At 41.9% G+C, this 19829-nt stretch overlaps 1 protein-coding gene across 2 annotated transcripts in view; it reads left to right on the top strand.

Moving 5' to 3' along the window:
• The first annotated feature begins 2561 nt into the window (after positions 1-2561).
• Positions 2562-19829, top strand: part of PSTPIP1 (proline-serine-threonine phosphatase interacting protein 1) — a 174014-nt gene continuing 156746 nt past the window's right edge. For both annotated transcript variants that reach the window (XM_030187310.1, XM_030187302.1), the window contains exon 1: positions 2562-2792. In XM_030187310.1, coding sequence (XP_030043170.1) covers positions 2760-2792 — 33 coding nt within the window. In that variant the 5' untranslated portion in view covers positions 2562-2759. The remainder of the gene's footprint in view (positions 2793-19829) is intronic.

Below are 19829 nucleotides of genomic sequence, written 5' to 3'. Positions count from 1 at the left end.
GTCTTGCCCCATCCTTGGCCACCTTTAAATCTAGACTGAAAGCCCACCTCTTTAACATTGCTTTTGACTCGTAACCACTCGCCTCCACCTACCCTCCTCTCCTCCTTCCTGTACACATTAATTGATTTGATTTGCTTACTTTATTTCTTGTCTATTAGATTGTAAGCTCTTTGAGCAGGGACTGTCTTTCTTCTATGTTTGTGCAGTGCTGCGTACGCCTTGTAGCGCTATAGAAATGCTAAATAGTAGTAGTAGTAGTAGGCCACTGAAAGCAGCAAGGTTTCCTCTGATCCTAGAAATGAAGAGGAAAATTCAGAGGGAAATCCCAGAAGCTGAGTCAAGGAGGGCCATGGTACCATGAGAAAGAAGTATTTGCTGCCACATCTGAGTCCAGTATCCAGGAACTGCTAACTTTCCAATGAAATTTTGTAGTTCCTTTCTCCTCTACTACTGGTAAACCATGTTGTTTGTTCACACAGAAAGATGGTATATCAAGTGTGAATAAACATAAACATATCTTACAGGAGTTAGATTCTAGGGGGGGCCAGCGTTCACAGGAAGGAGTGCCTGTGACCTGCTTCCAAGGAAGAAGAGGTAAGGAGAGACAGGTAGAGAATACTGATTTCCTCACTGAGGAAGAGAATACACGTAAGAGGTGAATATGAGCATTTCTCTTTCCCAAGGTGGAAGGAAAGGAGAAAAGACGTGGAGGCATATTTTCAAAGCAATTAGACTTACAAAGTTCCATAGTAACCTACAGAAGTGTTTTGAAAATGAGCCCCATATAGTAACCTATGGAATTTTGTAAGTCTAAGGGCAGTATTTGGGCAGTATGGACCTGCGCGTGTCAGATGCCACTTGGCACGCGTCCGCTATGCACATCCAAAAATTATTTTTCAGACGCGCGTAGTGGATGCACGCCAAAAATGAAAGTACTGCAAGAGCCACACAGTAGTCGGGTGGTAAGTCCATTTTGGTGCATGTTGGGCACACATATTATATATTTTCAAAGCACTTACAGGCTCATTTTCAAAGCACTTAGCCTCCCAAAGTTCCATAGAAACCTATGGAACTTAGCCTCCCAAAGTGCTTTGAAAATATGCCTCTTAGCCTTCCAAAGTTCCATAGGTTTCCATGGAACTTTGGAAGGCTAAGCGCTTTGAAAATATGCTAGGCACCCACGTAGCTTAGTAAAAGGAGCCCTAAGTGCTTTGAAAATGAGCTTCTAAACTGTCCTTGCTGGCACTGAGCTCCAAATGGTGCTTGTGGCTTTTGTCATATGGCAGCTTAACTCTTAGTGGTAATACCATGAGACTATCATTAGGGGCTGCACTGCCATTTTGAGCCCAGTGCCAGCAGGGACAGAAATGACTGGGGATTGCTTCTGTCCCATGCTGAGGAGAGAAGGGAAGAGGGAGGGGAGAAAGTACTCCTATTTATGTAGCGCCGACCTCTTTAAAAGAGGCTTTCCAAGAGCATTGGGCTATGGGTTAGCAAACTGATGCTCCAGGGAGGGCGGAAGTGAACTCACCTGTTCACTTCCACCTTCCCTGGTATGTCAGTCGAGTAGCATGCTGTTGGCTCTTCGCTTCCTCTTAGCCTTTTCCCCTAACTTTTCTGCTTTTCGGTCATATGTAAGTAGTTTTTTCCTTTCTTCTTTAGATTTATTGCAAACCACTTTGATTTCCTTAACTGAAAGGTGGTATATCAAGCACTAATAAACCATAATAAAAGCACAGTCTGTGAGGTTGACCAGTAGTTGTATTATTCCCTTATTCTGGGAGTCACTAATCTGTGGTACTGCGTTGCTGCTGGTTAGTAACTTCCTCCACAGTAATGTGCCATATTTCACTGCAGCTTAGTAACTCACCCTCCTCTCCATAAAACTTAAATCTATTTTTTTGTGTGACATTAAGATAGAGAAGGCAAGAAATCAATTAGGAAATTCAAGATTGTTCCCCATCCCCCATATTAAACCTCCTCCCATGTGGTTGATCTTTCATAGCAATAATCTTCAGTCAGGAGCCACAGACAGGTTCTGTGGGGAACCTGGCATAGCCTATATACATTTCCTGAGTCTGTTGGTAGGTGCTGTTGTGGACTGAACACTGGGATTCCATGCCTCGCTGGGGGCTGTAAATACTGTCTCTATGACCCCCCTCAACCCCAGTCCCAAGAATTGAGCCCTCTGTCAACTGCATGGCAGTGCACGGTATCACCACTAAGCTATCAGGCCCACTTCAAAATGCATTTTCTGTTTGATTGCAGTTCTGCAAAACGCATCAGCAACACTCTGCGACCTCCTAAATTCTAGCAACAGTTGTAAAGCAAAGAGAAAGCATTTCAGGAAGCCTTTCTGCTATAGAACTCACACTAGCTACTTGAGGTTTCCATTTCAATAGCTCAACTCATTTTGCACTTTGCAGCAAGAGGCAGAGAGAGCATCAGGATTTTCTTATACTTTTTTGCCAGTAGCTCACATGCACATGTGGTTAATGACATCACTGACAACTTAGTACTTCCTCATTTCAATAGCAACTGCCTGCCAGAAATGAACAAGTAGCTTTGAACACTGAATTTCACAGAGGAAGATTCCAATTGATCAGCTAAAATGCTTTGGAGTTTTCTAATCTGAAAGAAATAAAAGTTTAAAGAAGCAATACACTGTTTTCCCTCTGGGTCACCATTTTTAAAACTGCAGGTTTGAGCATCCAGGCAGGACAAGCCTGTTGAGCGAATACATTTTTTCATAATCAGAGATGACCAGGTTGGCGTTTAAAGATGTTTTCTGGGTAAGTGCCTCTTATTTTTCATTCTTCGTTTTCTTCTCTTGAGATGTGTTGGCACACAGGAATAATTGCTGGAGCAGAACACAGCTAAAGACTGACAATGCATGAAGCTCTGTTTTGAATATTACAGATGCAACTGTTCTGTGGTCTGCACTCAAATACAGCCTGATGCAAAGGAATTTTACAAGCACTCGTTACTTGTAACAAGTTCTGTAAAGTAGGTGCTTGACAAAATAAAATAAAAAAATGGAGGGGGGGTATCTCAGGGTTCTCCTGTGCTGTCCAAAATGGATCAGGCACTTTTCTGCTCATATCAAGGAGTCCAGAAAAAAAACATTTTTCTCCAGATTCTATATATGGCGCTTATTAGGTGCTACTTTCCATGCCGAGTTGTCAGTGTGGAAAACCGTTATAACAGATGCAAGGCACTGAAATGGGGCAGAAATGGCAGAGTCGTGTGAAAATACACTTACACGTCCATTTATAGAATAGCGCCTGTTTCCGTGTGGATCTGCAAAGGGGGCATATCGATGGAAGGGACATGGGCGGGTCAGAGGTGTTCCCTTAAGAGGCATGCAGTGTTATAGAATAGTATGGATCGGCACCCAACTTGTTCTCCGGTATTTATACCTAGTTTCAGTTGGTGTAAATCCTCGTGCCCAAAGTTGAGCGTGGATCCCAGTGCTACACACTATTCTAGAAAGGGTGCCCATCCCGGAGTGCCTGTTATACAACACCGTTCAGTGCTGATAGTTTTTGGTGCCACATTTTGAGTGCCATTTACCAAATCCAGCCTCTAGGGTCCCAGGTGCTAAGCTCTAATGCGCAGTTAGCACACGAGAAAAGACTTACCGCAAAATACCTTAAAGTATTTTACAGTAATTGCCCTGTGTCTATGTGCTAAGCGCACATTAACTATTTTTAAAATTATTTTTCATAGGCGGGAGAGTGAGCATTTCCTCATTAACCAGAAACCACCTTCACTTTAGCATGCACTAACTGGTTAATGCAGGGTTACTGGGGGAGCACTTAGTGCCTCTTAAATAAGAAGTGGTAAACACTATTCCCTCTAAACCTGAAAGGGGGGGGGGGTCCTCCACCTGCATTGCTACCAGTAGGGGGTGGTGTTTCAATACTGTCTTTTCAATTGCTAGTTCCCTGGAGTCCTGCAGAACTTGCCTGTCCCTCACTATTGAAAATGTGATAGAGAAACAGTGCCCCCCACTGGCAGAGCCGTAGGTGGAGAACTCTCACTCAGCTTAGAGGGAACAGTGGTGGTAAGTGCTCTCATATTAATATTTTGCAGGTCTCGTACACTAATGGGAACATTAGTGTGGGACCTGCAAAAAAAAAATAAAAAAAGTAGAAAAAGCCCTAACACCTGGTGCAATAAATATAGGCTTAGTGTGCAGGAAATTCCCACGGTAGCATGTGCTAAACCCAGATTTTACCACAGCTTTGTAAAATGGCCCTTTAATAAGCAGAAAAGTGTGCAAATTGGTAATAGGCCTGTTATTGTTTGTTTTGTATTTGCTGCTTTTTAAAAGCTTAAAGTGGCTTCAGTTCCTGATGGTACAATTAAATAATCCAAAGTTATTTTTGAATGAGGACATTGTTTATATGTGGATACATTTAAGTCCTGTTCAAAGAATTCTTCTGATGTACTGATGTAGTGGGGTCTTTGTAAAAAAGGCTTGTTTGGGAAACTTTTCTAGGTGTCCTTACATTAGGGCCAAAATAAGAATGCTTATTTTCACCTGATTCTTAATATCATCACATCCTAAAAAAAAGTCTAAGCCAACATGTTTTCTTACAGATCTGTGTATTGCATACAAAGTTGTGTGGTTAAAATTTCACCCCAGTGATTGGAAATGGTTGCCATGGTGCACACACCGACAGTGGAAGTATTTGGCTTGGATGCCTACACACACGCTCAAAATAACATCCATTATGGTTTCTAGCATTAGTTAAATATGTTTCTGGTTTGCTGTGGAACCCTGCTTTCTGGCAGCATGTATCTGTGGCATGGCAATGTATTTTAGACTGAATTAATCTGAATGATGCGATTAGTAGTTGGAATAGTGGTTTTACCATGGGTGAGGCTTGAATGGAATCAGCTGTAACACCCACTGAGGTTTTACTAGTGGAGAATAATGAGAAGTAGAATTGAAGAAGCATCGTTACTCATCAGTTACTGATAACAGTGTTAGAAGGCAGCAAAGAACTGGAAAGAATGCTTTACTGACAGAGATTGATGTGACATTTTAACTAAAAGCAAAGCTCGGTTTGCTTCTAAGTAGTCATAGATTGGGACTCTGAGTGTTTCTCTAAAAGATGTTCAACTTTTTTTGACCATGGACTTCCTAAAATGCATGCATGTAACAGAAATCTCTGGTCCTGGGCATTAACTGCTAAGTAAAGTTCTGTCTGAATTTAAGCCCTTAGATTTCATCCACAGAGCTAGCTCCTATGAAGAGGAGCAAACTGAAGGTTGTGTTAATAGGGGCCTAGTGAAAGTAATTGGCAAATAAAGGCCTTGAGGGGGCCTTGAAGGGCAGAGGGAAACTTCCCTTGTTAATTTTTTACAACTGATGTACCAATTAGGGTGTTTACTGTTAATTCTATCAGTAGAAGTCAGAGATCCGAGATGAAATCAAGGGACTTAAATTCAGACACAACCTATTGGCAGTTAATGCAAGATCCCAAAAAGCTAGATTCCATCCAATGGATTTCTTCAAATCTACTTTGCTAACAGTTTATGTTTCCTCAAGAAACTTGATCAAATTGTTCTTATATTATGTATTCACTCACACCTTCAAAAAAAGTATCAGACTGGTGAGGCAAGACTTCTCTTGCCTTGATTGTAACTTCTTAACACTGGCCCTGCTTCTAGGCCATGGAATTAATCCCTGGTAGTGTTTCTTGCCAAGCTGCCAAGTTACCCATTTCTAGGCTAGAGATTTTGGAACAGTCCTGGATTTCTGACTACCCTATCATGGTGCATTATGGGACTTGCACCATTAATTTCAATGGACAGAATCAGCCACTACAAATCCCACACTGCTTGGGCTGTAAGTTCAAGACCAGGTGGAACTTTGTAAATTGGCATCTCTGTTCTTGGGGATTAGGAGAGCTTCCTCTTCCTCAGTTATGATGGCTTCTGCAACTGAAGAATCATTGTGCTTCACTATACAAAGAGGAAAACTAGATAGTACACAGCACATACGGCTATCAATTACCACCTGTTAGATATCCCAGTGTATGCATGGATATATGCATCCTCTAGTCCTAAAGATGGAGTCTGGCCCTTTAGAGAGGTAACTGCATGGTCTCTGCTCAGCTCGCTGAACATGAAAAATAAGGGAAAGAAAGGCAGAAATAGTACCAAATATGAAGAAGCCATTATAGAAGGTAGACAGGTAGAAAAGCAGAGGGAGCAGGTGAAAGCTTGACTTTTCTCCCAAGCTGATGGAAGAAGCAACTAACTAGTCACACACCAGGGGCGGACTGACCATTCGGGTAACTGGGCAGTGCCCAAGGGCCCAGAGACTCTAGGGGGTCCAGAAGCTCTGCCTGGTTGCCCACCACCACTGCAGCACATTTCAGCCCTCCCCTGTCCTACCTCGAAGGGCCTGATGGTCTAGTGGCCTCTACGGGGGCAGGAAAGAATCCCACTCTTTCTTTCCTGGCCATCGCCGCTACTCTGCATGGCAGCACACGCACCATGTTTTAAAAATGGCTGCCAAGACTGCTGAGCCCACGGGACTACCACGGTAAGCCTCAGCAGCCATTTTGAAAAAAACAGTGGTGCCAGACAGGCACAGTAGACTCCTGAAGCAGGCCTCAGGCCGAAACACGGTACTGTGTTAAGTCTTTGATCAATAAAGCTTCTTAAAGCACCAAGTTTGCTTCTCTTGTTTCTGGAGGCCATGGTCCATTTTCCACCATCCTTTTGCCTCTCTATACTCCATGGGATTTCAGAGTTCACCACCCAGGTGGATTTCTAAGGGAAGTAATATACCATTCCATAATGTCTACTATTATTTGAATATTTGCTGTAATTGTTTACAGCCTATGTGTAGCTTACTCTTGCTGTACATGATCTTGGGTAAATATCTTAAAAAAGGCAGTTATTAAATAATAAATAAATAAATAAATAAATAAATAAATAAGGGTAGAGGTTGTGGCAATATTAGAAAACAGACTTTATTTACTTCATCAGTAAAAGCAAGTGCCTTTTCATTGCATTCCTCAGCCATCCACACCCAAAACAGAGCCTAAACACAGTGAAATAGTGCACATACACAAGATCACAAAAGACAAAGAAGCAAGAAGCATGCAATGTTGAAAAGCTTGAATTACAACACACATCAAAGTAGGCTTTCTGGAACACTCTTTAAAACTATGCAAAGAAAGTTTTGGGATAGTCACACAAAACCTTCTATTGGTGCTTTCCCATCCCTATGTATCATTTGAGGTCTGTTAGCAACAAATGAACTATTGGGTGAAGGGATGACATGTGCTGACTCACCCCTAGAGAAATGGCTCCTTACTGGTTGACCCAGATCAGCAGCATTTCTGAGATTTCTCCTAGGTCACTCTGAAGATCTCACCAAAGAAAACAATATGCAATACATGCTTTATGAAATGTTTTATCATGATCAACATCCAACGGTGATAGTGTGGGGAAGTGTTCAAGCCCTGGGCCTCTGAGTGGCCTGTAAAGAAACAACTGAGGGAGTTTTAAGAAATGCAAAATACAAACAGCCTGTCCCACCTTGCAGGCAAAGTCAATAGGTTAGCAATAAAACGTCCCTTACACAAAGGTAATGGAGCCATAGTCTGAAGGGCTGCTTTTTCCTGCTCTGGGCCTCCATGACTTTACCCAGATCTGGGTTTGTCTCTTCCCTGGCTGGACCGCACCTCCAGGCTGAATTGCCTACCTCTGGGTATTTAAGGTGGTCCTGGTGCGGGAATGTGTTTACAGAGAACCAAAGTTCTCTTATATACTCCCTCACATCAATATTCCTGCTTACATTCACTCCTGCAGCTAACAAGTCATATAGAGTTTTGAATTCTATGGCTTCTTCTATCTTGGGGTTCAATCTGTCACTGTTCTGGGGAAAGGGAGGAAGCATTGGGAGAGATAATTCCTTTCAAGCTGTTGGGGGAGGAAGTAGGGAGAAGGAAGAGGAGACCAGACACTGCTGTCCCTCCATAACTTAAATGCTAATATGCCAACCTTGACATGCAATAAGAGAGTACTCTAAATTTAGCCTCTGGAACCACATTGTAAGTAAAGATCAAGGTAATGATTGATAAGGTTATTACCGTACTATTTATGGGTTTGATTGTATAACAAGGCACCTATAAAAGAAGTCCAAAACACCACCTAATTCAATAGTTCCCAAAACTGTCCTGGAGGCACCCCAGCCAGTGAGGTTTTCAGGATACCCACAATGAATATTCTTGAGAGAGATGTGCATGCACTGCCTCCACCGCATGCAAACCTATCTCATGAATATTCATTGTGGATATTCATGGGGTGCCTCCAAACCACTGACATAATTTACAAAGGCAACCTAGGCACCTATGCGTCTTTATAAAATAGGCTTCTTGATCTATTTCAAAAATAAAAGTAAGGCTATATGATTTACCAGTCAGAAATGCAACTTTTTCTATAGGCTGTCTGACCTATGCTGCTTCACGAGTAGTGTGCTAGAGAAAATGTCCAAAATCAGAATATCAGTGATCCAGCCACCAACAATTCATGACAGCCAATACACTCCCCAGATTTTCTCAGATCCAAGCGGTCCCTGTCTTCTCCAGTTCAATATTGAGTATCTCACTTAAGCAGAGTTTGAAATCTTCCAACAACTTGCACAGAGGTGCTCAGCACATGTGGATTTTCCTTCAAGAAATGCAATCAGTTATAAGAATTTGTGTATTTCTGGTTTCATTCTGGTTACTGCTCTTGGGTGGGGGTGGTGGGGGGAGTTATCAAGCTGCGTTAAGGCACTAACCTACATTATTTATTATTATTAGATTTTTCTCACACCTTTTTCAGTAGTCGCTCTTAATGTGTGTTAAAGGGCTTTAACACTGATTGCAATGCCATTTTGCAGTGATATTTAGATTACCTCGGGGTACTTAGTAACGAGATACAAAACATGCAAATGCAAGTAAAGCAACTCATTACTATATAAATACTGTAATACGGCTTGCAGTGAGAAGTGGGATACATATTGCAAGCCGGGGTCATTTTACCACACAGGAGCATCGGGCCGCCAAGCTGGGACCTGATGAATCCAGATCACATCTTAAAGGCACCAGCAACTTAAAAAAATAGTTGGCTCCAGATCACTCTCCCCAATAGAATGGCCCTCTCACAGCCTTCCCATATCAAAGTCCCCCAATAGTGCTCCCCAACCAGACCCCCTCAACCTAAAGGGCCCCTCCCAAGGTGTGAATCCTCAAATGGAAGTCCCACCTTCCCAAGTCTAGAATACTCCCCAAGCCCTCCCCCCACCCTCCCAAAAGCCTCCTCGGGAATACCTTAGGTATTCTCTGGTGTCTAAAGGATGGGCAGGAGCAATTTCCAGTTGCTCCTGCCCTTGCCATTGTCAAAATTTATATCTGCAACTCTTAGAGGCAGTCTATAGCACTATCACTAGAGGTCATGTTTCTAAGGGCAAAGAAGCTCATATATGGAAATTTAACCCTTAGCAATAGTATCGCAAGACTACCACTGGGGGTCACCCATGCTATTTTGGATGTTGGTACCATTAAACACCAGGAAATATAAAAGGCACACCTGGAGGTGGGGTCTTAGAGAGGAAGGTCCACATCTTGGAAGGCCTCGCTGTTCAGGGGTGGCGATCTGGAGCCAACTATTTTTTAAAAAGTTGCTGGCCCCTTTAAGATACAGTGTGGAAGCATTGAGCTGAAGCTTGGTGGCCTAGGATGATGAAATAACACTGCTTGCAAGGTGGCTCGCAAGCAGCATTCTCTTTTTTCCATGGGAGTCAGCAACTTGCGGTACTAAAATAGTATAGGTTGGTGATTCCCATGGTAGAAGAAGGTGTGGTAAAAGCCCGCCCTTTACCGCGCCTAGATAACTTCCCCCTGAGTCATCGCCAACATAGCACTGACACCTTTGCCAAAGCTTGTGTCATATCCAAAATAGTGGCTGCTTTTGAGTAGGGGCAGCTAAAGGCATTCTGCCTGAGATGAGGGAGAAGATAGCACTTTCCTCAGAAGGCAAAAAGAAAGGAATCCTACTCAGGTGGTTCCCCTAAGAAAAAAGAAAGCAACTTATATTCCCAGGCAATATAATAATAAAAAAATCTTTTCAGTGCTGGTTATACTCAGCAGAAAGAGCAGCAGTTTAATTATGTAGTCTGGTACTCTATTATAAAAGATACCGATCCATGATACTACACAATCACTGTGTTAAATGTAAACATACATTCTGCATCCACAGAAACTCCGAACAATAGGTAGAGTCAAATTAAGATAGAGTTCACCATACAACAAAATGTCTGATTCTGTCATCTCAGTAACAGCAACATAAACCTTCTCCAGTACCATCCATATTGTGAAATAATACAAAACCCTACAAATGTCACTCATAACAGAACTAACTTGGGGAAATCCATATTCCTGGGATACATAGCATGGAATGTGTATACTTTTTGAAATCCAGCCAGGTACTTTCAACCTGATTGGCCACTGTTGGAATCAGGATACTGGGCTTGATGGACCTTTAGTCTGACCCAGTATGGAAATTGTTAAGTTCTTGGCTTCCAGAACTCACACAAAAAGGACCTTACCTAGGAAAAGTCAGCATTGTGTAGTAAATACTGCAGTGGGCTCTAGAAAGTCAGTACAAATCCATACATAGAAAGTCCATGCTAAGAGACTACCTGGCCTAAGTCATACATACAAATTACAGATTGACCCTCAACTACAGAAAAGGGTGCCAAAAACTAAGAATAGAATTATGTAGCCAAAAATTAAACTGAAACCCCAATTACAAGAGGTAGTCAAAGCATCAGTACTTTCAAAGAAAATCTTCCTGGCTTGGATAATTTCCACCCACAATTTGTCACTCACCTCACTTTCCTGACCTGTTAGACCAATAAAAAAGGTGCCATCGTATTTTCCATTTCTTTTGTTCTCTGTGGCCTAGTGGTTAGGGTGGTGGACTTTGGTCCTGAGGAACTAAGTTCAATTCCCACTTCAGGCACAGGCAGCTCCTTGTGACTCTGGGCAAGTCACTTAACTCTCCATTGCCCCAGGTACAAATAAGTACCTGTATACAATATGTAAGCGCATTGAGCCTGCCATGAGTGGGAAAGCACGGGGTACAAATGTAACAAAAAAAAATACTGTATTTTATATCTTGGTAACCCTATCTCCTGGTTCCGATGTTTCTTTTCCAGTTGTCTAAACTACTTTAAAATTCATAAAATCTGTCAGCATATAAAAGTTATAGCCACCTATATACAAGCATACTAGAAGACCCAGATAACCCATTAGCCTTCCTTCTGTTGGATTGACTGATTGAGGGGTTCTTCTATAAACCCCTTGAAGTCTATGGCAAATAGGCAGGCTGTATTCTGACCTGGTAATTGACTGTAGATTAGATTTCTTGCCTCACTGTGCACTGAAACCACTTTTGAGGAAAGTAAAAATGTCAGACTGTTTTCATTGGCCTATCTACAGTGTATGACACAGGAAGCACACGGTATCCTTTTTTGAGATTTCACTTCCAACCATTGTTTCTTTTTGCATATTGGGTATCAAACAATCTATCATGTGCTTACTGAAGAATGGCTTACCTTGAATATAATTTTTCCTGTCCTTCCTTTTTAAAATGTACACCTCTGACTTGTCTCTAGGCTGTTAAAAAAGTAATTCTATGCTGATCATATTGCCCTTGTTAAAACGTTTCAAAACATCCATGAACTTTAAAGTCTTTATTGAATCTATTGACCTTGACTTAATGAGTATTAATTTCCAGAACTAGAGTCTCAAACTTAATACCACAAAAACTATTAGCAACACTTTCCATCTTGCCAACAAAGGTGCCGATACAAAGATGAATGCCAGCTTTTGACACCACTATTATTCCTTTTGAAAATCATCTGCTGTTTATATGTGTCACTCTGGATCGCTCCCTTATTTTCTAAATGTGTCTCAATCAATTGGAAGGTAAAGTCCAAATCTGATGAATTCTGGTTTTGCTTCAACTAAATGTTTTGCAAATGTGTTTTGCATTTAGAAATGTAGAAATGTACAATTAACCTTATTTACTAACCTGCATCAAAAAGTCAACATGAGTTAATGCTATTTAATGCACGTTAAACAATGCAAACCTCCTTATTCTCTGTGGCCCTTTTTAATAACTGTGAACCTAACTCAAATTGACATGTGTTATGTTAGTAAATTAGGCCCTAAACTTGAAAATATGACAGTTTCAGACAAGATGGAAACAACCTTTTTCCAAACTAAAGTACTATATACAATTACATTAAAATGATTGTATTCCGCGATTACCTGCTTGATTCAGAGCAGATCACAATTACTAGGAATCCCTAGAAAATTACAATAATATCCGTATTAACCTTAAAAGTACCAAGCATCAGGATATAACATAAGTCAAACAGCCAGTCAGTGTTTATCTAATACAAACTTTCTGGGTAAATACGTCTTCAGTGCTTTTCTAAACATCACATAGCTCTTAATGGATCTTAGTGTTTGAATAAAGCGTTCCAAATTAAAGGTGCTTGATAAGCTAGAGATGATGTTAACTCTTTAGAGGGCTTTACATTTTTAACATTAGGAAAACTGTACTATAAACAATTTATGCAAAGAATAAACCTTTGAACTATGAGCACGTTGAATATATGACAATAAGTATTGTGGAACAAACAGCAAAAGAGAGGGTCCGAAAGTACACAAACCAGAATAACAAAAGAAATCACAAATAAGCCTTCAAGAATGGAACAATGGAGAGTCCTTTAATCTAATTGACAGTGCGCCTGCCTCAGGGGTCTATGAAAGAAGTAAACATTGTACAACAGTATAAGCATATATATGGACTGAAATGAAAACAGTCTGAATGTGATTTGATATGCTGGTGTCCATACATAAGTGCACAAAAGGAGGTTTAGAGCTCTCGGAACCCCACCTCATCCCATACCTTGATGTGCATCCACCACGTTTCAGTAGAGAGCGGCAAACAGTGGCAGCAATTTTCATATCCTGTCAGCTGTTGAGCCCAGAGCCTCCTCACTGCTGCATCATATGTAAATAAGTATTGCCAATAGTGGCCAATCCAGGTCACAAGTACCTGGCAAGATCCCGAAAAAGTACAATACATTTTATGCTGCTTATCCTAGAAATAAAAACTAAGCCAGCACTCTGTCGAGTGTAAAAAATCACAAAACATACAAACAAATATGAATGCAGTTTTTTTGTGAAGTGAAGTAGAGTCTCATATATTTGACACGAAGAAAGTTTTTTTCACTCAATACGTGAATGTGTAATTCGTGTGTATGATGTAATCATTGACTCAACCTCCACCAACCTTTACTAATAACTAATTTATAACTTTTATCAGTCCAACTCTCACAATCTAATCATAATCAACAAAATGTGCACAGCACTTAGCTTTGGCAGGTTGGTGCACTCTGAAACCCCGATAGGTCCCCGTTTCGTGTTAACTTTATCAAGGGGGAGCCACCAATTCTGTTGTACAAAAGAGAGAGAAAAAGGACTATAAATTTCTTTTAAAAAACATTGTAACATGCATTCATTTTAAATCGCTAATGGCTTACCCGATAACTGCCTCAAGTGTGTGTGTTCCATTGCTTTATCTGACTAAAGATGGCGACGGCCTCTTTTTATTACTGACAAACTGCGCCAGCTGATTAAATAACGTCATGAGAGAGAAAAACAACTTCAAGATTAAAATCCTCACTATCCTATGGCTCAAAAAGGATAAGAGTACCCTTCTATCTAAATGCCCTATTGTAAATATCATCGTATCGTAACCACAAAAAAAAATTCCAAAAATGGATTTCAAATAACAAATCTACAGATATTCTAAAGAACATGTCGGAACGTTTTAAAGTGTTGTGAAAAAACCTTTCTTATATATATAATTAGTCGGTTAATGAGTTTGTTTGGAAAAAATGAATTTGTTAGAAAAAATGAATTTATTAGAAAAAATGAATTTGTTAAATGAAACAAATTTGTTAGAAAAAGCAGCTCCATTGGATATACGTATTTAGACCTTTAGGCTCTATCGTGTCCAATGTAAAGATCAAAAATGTTTCACGCTGTAAAATCTTTCTGTTTAGGTCACCACCTCTCTTGGACTGGATTACTTGTTCAATTACCATACACTTCAAGTCTTCTATGGTATGTTTTTTGGACAACCAATGTTGAACAATAGGTGCCCCAAGATTATGAGCCATTATCCGCGAACAGTGCTCAATTAGTCTCTCATGTAAAGACCTAATCGATTTTCCAATGTAATATTTCTCACAGGGGCATTTGATATAATAAATGATGCCCACAGAACGACATGTGGTTCTGCCCTTTAATGTATATGTTTTGCCATTGCAGAAAAAATCTGAACCCTCAATGGTCGTGGGGCATGTTTTACAACGAGGTTTCATACACTTGAAGTGTCCTGGACTGGCAATATTGTTGGCTGAGGTGGCCTGCAAAACAGCAGGACTTAAAATTTCTTTAAGGTTTTTGGAGCGTGAAAACGCAGTTCTGATGTCCCAGTGTCATCTGATAATCGCTGCTGTAGCCAAACACAACAGCAGGGACTGGTTGCTCCAATCTCCACAACGTACACAACACGATGAACAGATTATGACTTTTGTCACAAGGTACACTCCAGGTGGGGAGGCTACAGCAGCGATTATCAGACGACACTGGGACATCATTAAATCACACCCTGTGTTTTCAGATTTCAACATCAGAACTGCATGAGAGACTAATTGAGCACTGTTCTTTAGAATATCTGTAGATTTGTTATTTGAAATCCATTTTTGGAATTTTTTTTGTGGCTTACGATACGATGATATTTACAATAGGGCATTTAGATAGAAGGGTACTCTTATCCTTTTTGAGCCATAAGATAGTGAGGACTTTAATCTTGAAGTTGTTTTTCTCTCTCATGATGTTATTTAATCAGCTGGCGCGGTTTGTCAGTAATAAAAAGAGGCTGTCGCCATCTTTAGTCAGATAAAGCAATGGAATAAAGGAGAACTGAATCAGGGACGAGCTATGGACGTAATCTACTTAGATTTCAGCAAAGCTTTTGACACGGTTCCCCACAGGAGACTCTTAAATAAACTGGAGGGGCTGAAGATAGGACCCGAAGTGGTGAACTGGATTAGGAACTGGTTGACGGACAGACGCCAGAGGGTGGTGGTGAATGGAATTTGCTCGGAGGAGCAAAAGGTAAGTAGTGGAGTGCCTCAAGGATCGGTGCTGGGGCCGATTCTGTTCAATATATTTGTGAGTGACATTGCCGAAGGGTTAGAAGGTAAAGTTTGCCTATTTGCGGATGATACTAAGATCTGTAACAGAGTGGACACCCCGGAGGGAGTGGAAAACATGAAAAAGGACATACGGAAGCTAGAAGAATGGTCTAAGGTTTGGCAATTAAAATTCAATGTGAAGAAATGCAAAGTGATGCACTCAGGAAGTAGAAATCCACGGGAGACGTATGTGTTAGGTGGGGAGAGTCTGATAGGTACGGGCGGAGAGAGGGATCTTGGGGTGATAGTATCTGAGGATTTGAAGGCGACGAAACAGTGTGACAAGGCGGTGGCAGTAGCTAGAAGGTTGTTAGGCTGTATAAAGAGAGGTGTGACCAGCAGAAGAAAGGGGGTGTTGATGCCCCTGTATAAGTCGTTGGTGAGACCCCACCTGGAGTATTGTGTTCAGTTTTGGAGGCCGTATCTTGTTAAGGATGTAAAAAGAATTGAAGTGGTGCAAAGAAAAGCTACGAGAATGGTATGGGATTTGCGTTACAAGACGTATGAGGAGAGACTTGCTGAACTAAACATGTATACTCTGGAGGAAAGGAGAAACAGGGGTGATATGATACAGACGTTCAAATATTTGAAAGGTATTAATCCGCAAACGAATCTTTTCCGGAGATGGGAAGGTGGTAGAACGAGAGGACATGAAATGAGATTGAAGGGGGGCAGACTCAAGAAAAATGTCAGGAAGTATTTTTTCACGGAGAGAGTAGTGGATGCTTGGAATGCCCTCCCGCGGGAGGTGGTGGAAATGAAAACGGTAACGGAATTCAAACATGCATGGGATAAGCATAAAGGAATCCTGTGCCGAAGGAATGGATCCTCAGGAGCTTAGTCAAGATTGGGAGGTGGGGCTGGAGGTTGGGAGGCGGGGATAGGGCTGGGCAGACTTATACGGTCTGTGCCAGAGCCGGTGGTGGGAAGCGGGACTGGTGGTTGGGAGGCGGGAATAGTGCTGGACAGACTTGTACGGTCTGTGCCAGAGCTGGGGTTGGGAGGCAGGGCTGGGGAGGTGAGGATAGTGCTGGGCAGACTTATACGGTCTGTGCCTGTGCCAGAGCCGGTGGGTGGGAGGTGGGGCTGGTGGTTGGGAGGCGGGGATAGTGCGGGGCAGACTTATACGGTCTATGCCCTGAAGAGCATAGGTACAAATCAAAGTAGGGTATACACAAAAAGCAGCAAATATGAGTTATCTTGTTGGGCAGACTGGATGGACCGTGCAGGTCTTTTTCTGCCTTCATCTACTATGTTACTATGTTACTATGAACACACGCACTTGAGGCAGTTATTGGGTAAGCCATTAGCGATTTAAAATGAATGCATGTTACAATGTTTTTTAAAAGAAATTTATAGTCCTTTTTCTCTCTCTTTTGTACAACAGAATTGGTGGCTCCCCCTTGATAAAGTTAACACGAAACGGGGACCTGTCGGGGTTTCAGAGTGCACCAACCTGCCAAAGCTAAGTGCTGTGCACATTTTGTTGATTATGATTAGATTGTGAGAGTTGGACTGATAAAAGTTATAAATTAGGTATTAGTAAAGGTTGGTGGAGGTTGAGTCAATGATTACATCATACACACGAATTACACATTCACGTATTGAGTGAAAAAAACTTTCTTCGTGTCAAATATATGAGACTCTACTTCACTTCACAAAAAAACTGCATTCATATTTGTTTGTATGTTTTGTGATTTTATCCTAGAAATAAGCAGTGGATTTTCCCCAAGTCCATTTTAATAGTGGTGGTCTATGGACTTTTCCTTTAGGAAGCTATCCAAACCTTTTTTAAACCCTCTAAGCTAACTGCTTTTACTACATTTTCTGGCAACAAATTCCAGAGTTTAATTACACGTTGAGTGAAGAAAAAGTTTCTCTGATTCGTTTAAATTTACTACTTTGTAGCTTCATTGCATGTTCCCTAGTCCTAGTATTTTGCAGAAGCAGGAAGTGACACCAAAAGGAGGCAGGACGCAGCAGCAAGGAGGCTCTGGGCTCGGCCATTGACGGGATATGAAAATTCGCTGCCGCTGCCTGATGCTCTCTACTGAAATGTGGATGCACATTAAGGTATGGAGTAGGGAGGTGCTCTGAGAGAAGAGGGCAGACGTGCCAGACATGCAGGGCCTCTAGGAACGTGGGGCCCTGTGTGACCGCCCCTGTCGCCCCTGCCTAAGACCGGCTCTCAAACCCTTTTCCCTGTTCAGCCTACCAGTGCTGCTTTGAGTGGAGGAGTAGCTTAGTGGCTAGTGCAGTGGACTTGATCCTGGGGAACTGATTCAATTCCTACTGCGGCTCCTTGTGAGTCTGAGCAAGTCACTTAACCCTCCATTGCCCCTGGTACAAAATAAGTACCTGAATACATATTCCATCCTCATTCTTCTTGATCTTTCCACTGCTTTTGACACTGTCGATCACAGCATACTTCTCGATACCCTGTCCTCACTTGGATTCCAGGGCTCTGTCCTTTCCTGGTTCTCTTCCTACCTCTCCCTCCGCACCTTTAGTGTTCACTCTGGTGGATCCTCTTCTACTTCTATCCCTCTGCCTGTCGGCGTACCTCAGGGTTCTGTTCTTGGTCCCCTCCTCTTTTCTATCTACACTTCTTCCCTTGGTTCATTAATCTCATCCCATGGCTTTTCCTACCATCTCTATGCTGATGACTCCCAAATCTACCTTTCTACCCCTGATATCTCACTTTGCATCCAAACCAAAGTTTCAGCGTGCTTGTCTGACATTGCTGTCTGGATGTCTCAACGCCACCTGAAATTAAATATGACCAAAACCGAGCTTCTCATTTTCCCCCCCCAAACCCACCTCCTCGCTCCCCCCGTTTTCTATTTCTGTTGATGGCTCTCTCATTCTCCCTGTCTCCTCAGCTCGAAACCTTGGGGTCATCTTTGACTCTTCTCTCTCCTTCTCTGCTCATATCCAGCAGATCGCCAAGACCTGTCGTTTCTTTCTTTACAACATCCGTAAAATCCGCCCCTTTCTTTCCGAGCACTCTACCAAAACCCTCATCCACACCCTTGTCACCTCTCGTTTAGACTACTGCAATCTGCTTCTTGCTGGCCTCCCACTTAGTCACCTCTCCCCTCTCCAGTCGATTCAAAACTCTGCTGCCCGTCTCATCTTCCTGCCAGGGTCGCTTTACTCATACTACCCCTCTCCTGAAGTCGCTTCACTGGCTCCCTATCCGTTTTCGCATCCTGTTCAAACTTCTTCTACTAACCTATAAATGTACTCACTCTGCTGCTCCCCAGTATCTCTCCACACTCGTCCTTCCCTACACCCCTTCCCGTGCACTCCGCTCCATGGATAAATCCTTCTTATCTGTTCCCTTCTCCACTACTGCCAACTCCAGACTTCGCGCCTTCTGTCTCACTGCACCCTACGCCTGCAATAAACTTCCTGAGCCCCTACGTCTTGCCCCATCCTTGGCCACCTTTAAATCTAGACTGAAAGCCTACATCTTTAACATTGCTTTTGACTTGTAACCACTTGTAACCACTCGCCTCCACCTACCCTCCTCTCTTCCTTCCCGTTCACATTAATTGATTTGATTTGCTTACTTTATTTTTTGTCTATTAGATTGTAAGCTCTTTGAGCAGGGACTGTCTTTCTTCTATGTTTGTGCAGCGCTGTGTATGCCTTGTAGTGCTATAGAAATGCTAAATAGTAGTAGTAGTAGTAGTAGTAAACCACTTTGAATGTAGTTGCAAAAACCGGTGGTATATCAAGTCCCATTTCCCTTCCCATGGGTTGCAAAGCACTGCACAAGGAGGTTTTTCCCTTCTCCCTCTAGGTATCCATCACATAGTGCTCTTAATTCTTAGCAGTGCTGTAATCCTTCACCATGTGAATGAACCTAACTGCCCGTAATCCATGTCTAGGCCATACTTCTGCCCAGTGTTGTTTACTGGGATCTCTATTCCCCAAACTACTACTTTTCTTCCCCAGCCTAAATCTTCTTCTAGTCTCTTTCCAGGCTGCAATAATCCTTTACACTTTTCCACAGCTTTCCTTTCCAGCCCCCACTTCCAAGGTTTTATTAATCCTTTAACTTTTCTCCAACTGTGTTTATTCTTATTCTTTATTGCACTTGCTATACTGCTTAAACTGAGAAACAGAGCTAAGCGGTTTACATTAAAATATTCAAAGCTACGAGACAAGAAAGGAACTACAACGTAAGACAGGATAGAAGGGGAAAGACAACAACACTCAAAATTACACATATGTATCAAAAAGGAAAAGCCAAAAGGGTGATGAAGAGATAGAGGGGAGAGGAGGGGAAAAAAGGGGAAAGGAAGGAGAACAACTGGACTCAACCATCACTGTCTGAAAGCCTGCTTAAATAATCAGGTTTTTATTGCAGTTTTAAGTAGAGGTAGCCGTGTTAGTCCACTCTTAAGGTTATCAATAGAAATCAAACAAAATAAAACATGGAAAAGAAAATAAGATGATACCT

The sequence above is a fragment of the Microcaecilia unicolor genome, chromosome 1 (assembly GCF_901765095.1).
Source record: "Microcaecilia unicolor chromosome 1, aMicUni1.1, whole genome shotgun sequence".
NCBI lineage: Eukaryota > Metazoa > Chordata > Amphibia > Gymnophiona > Siphonopidae > Microcaecilia > Microcaecilia unicolor.
Note: the sequence above shows the minus strand (reverse complement) of the source record. Positions and strands in the feature narration are given on the sequence as shown.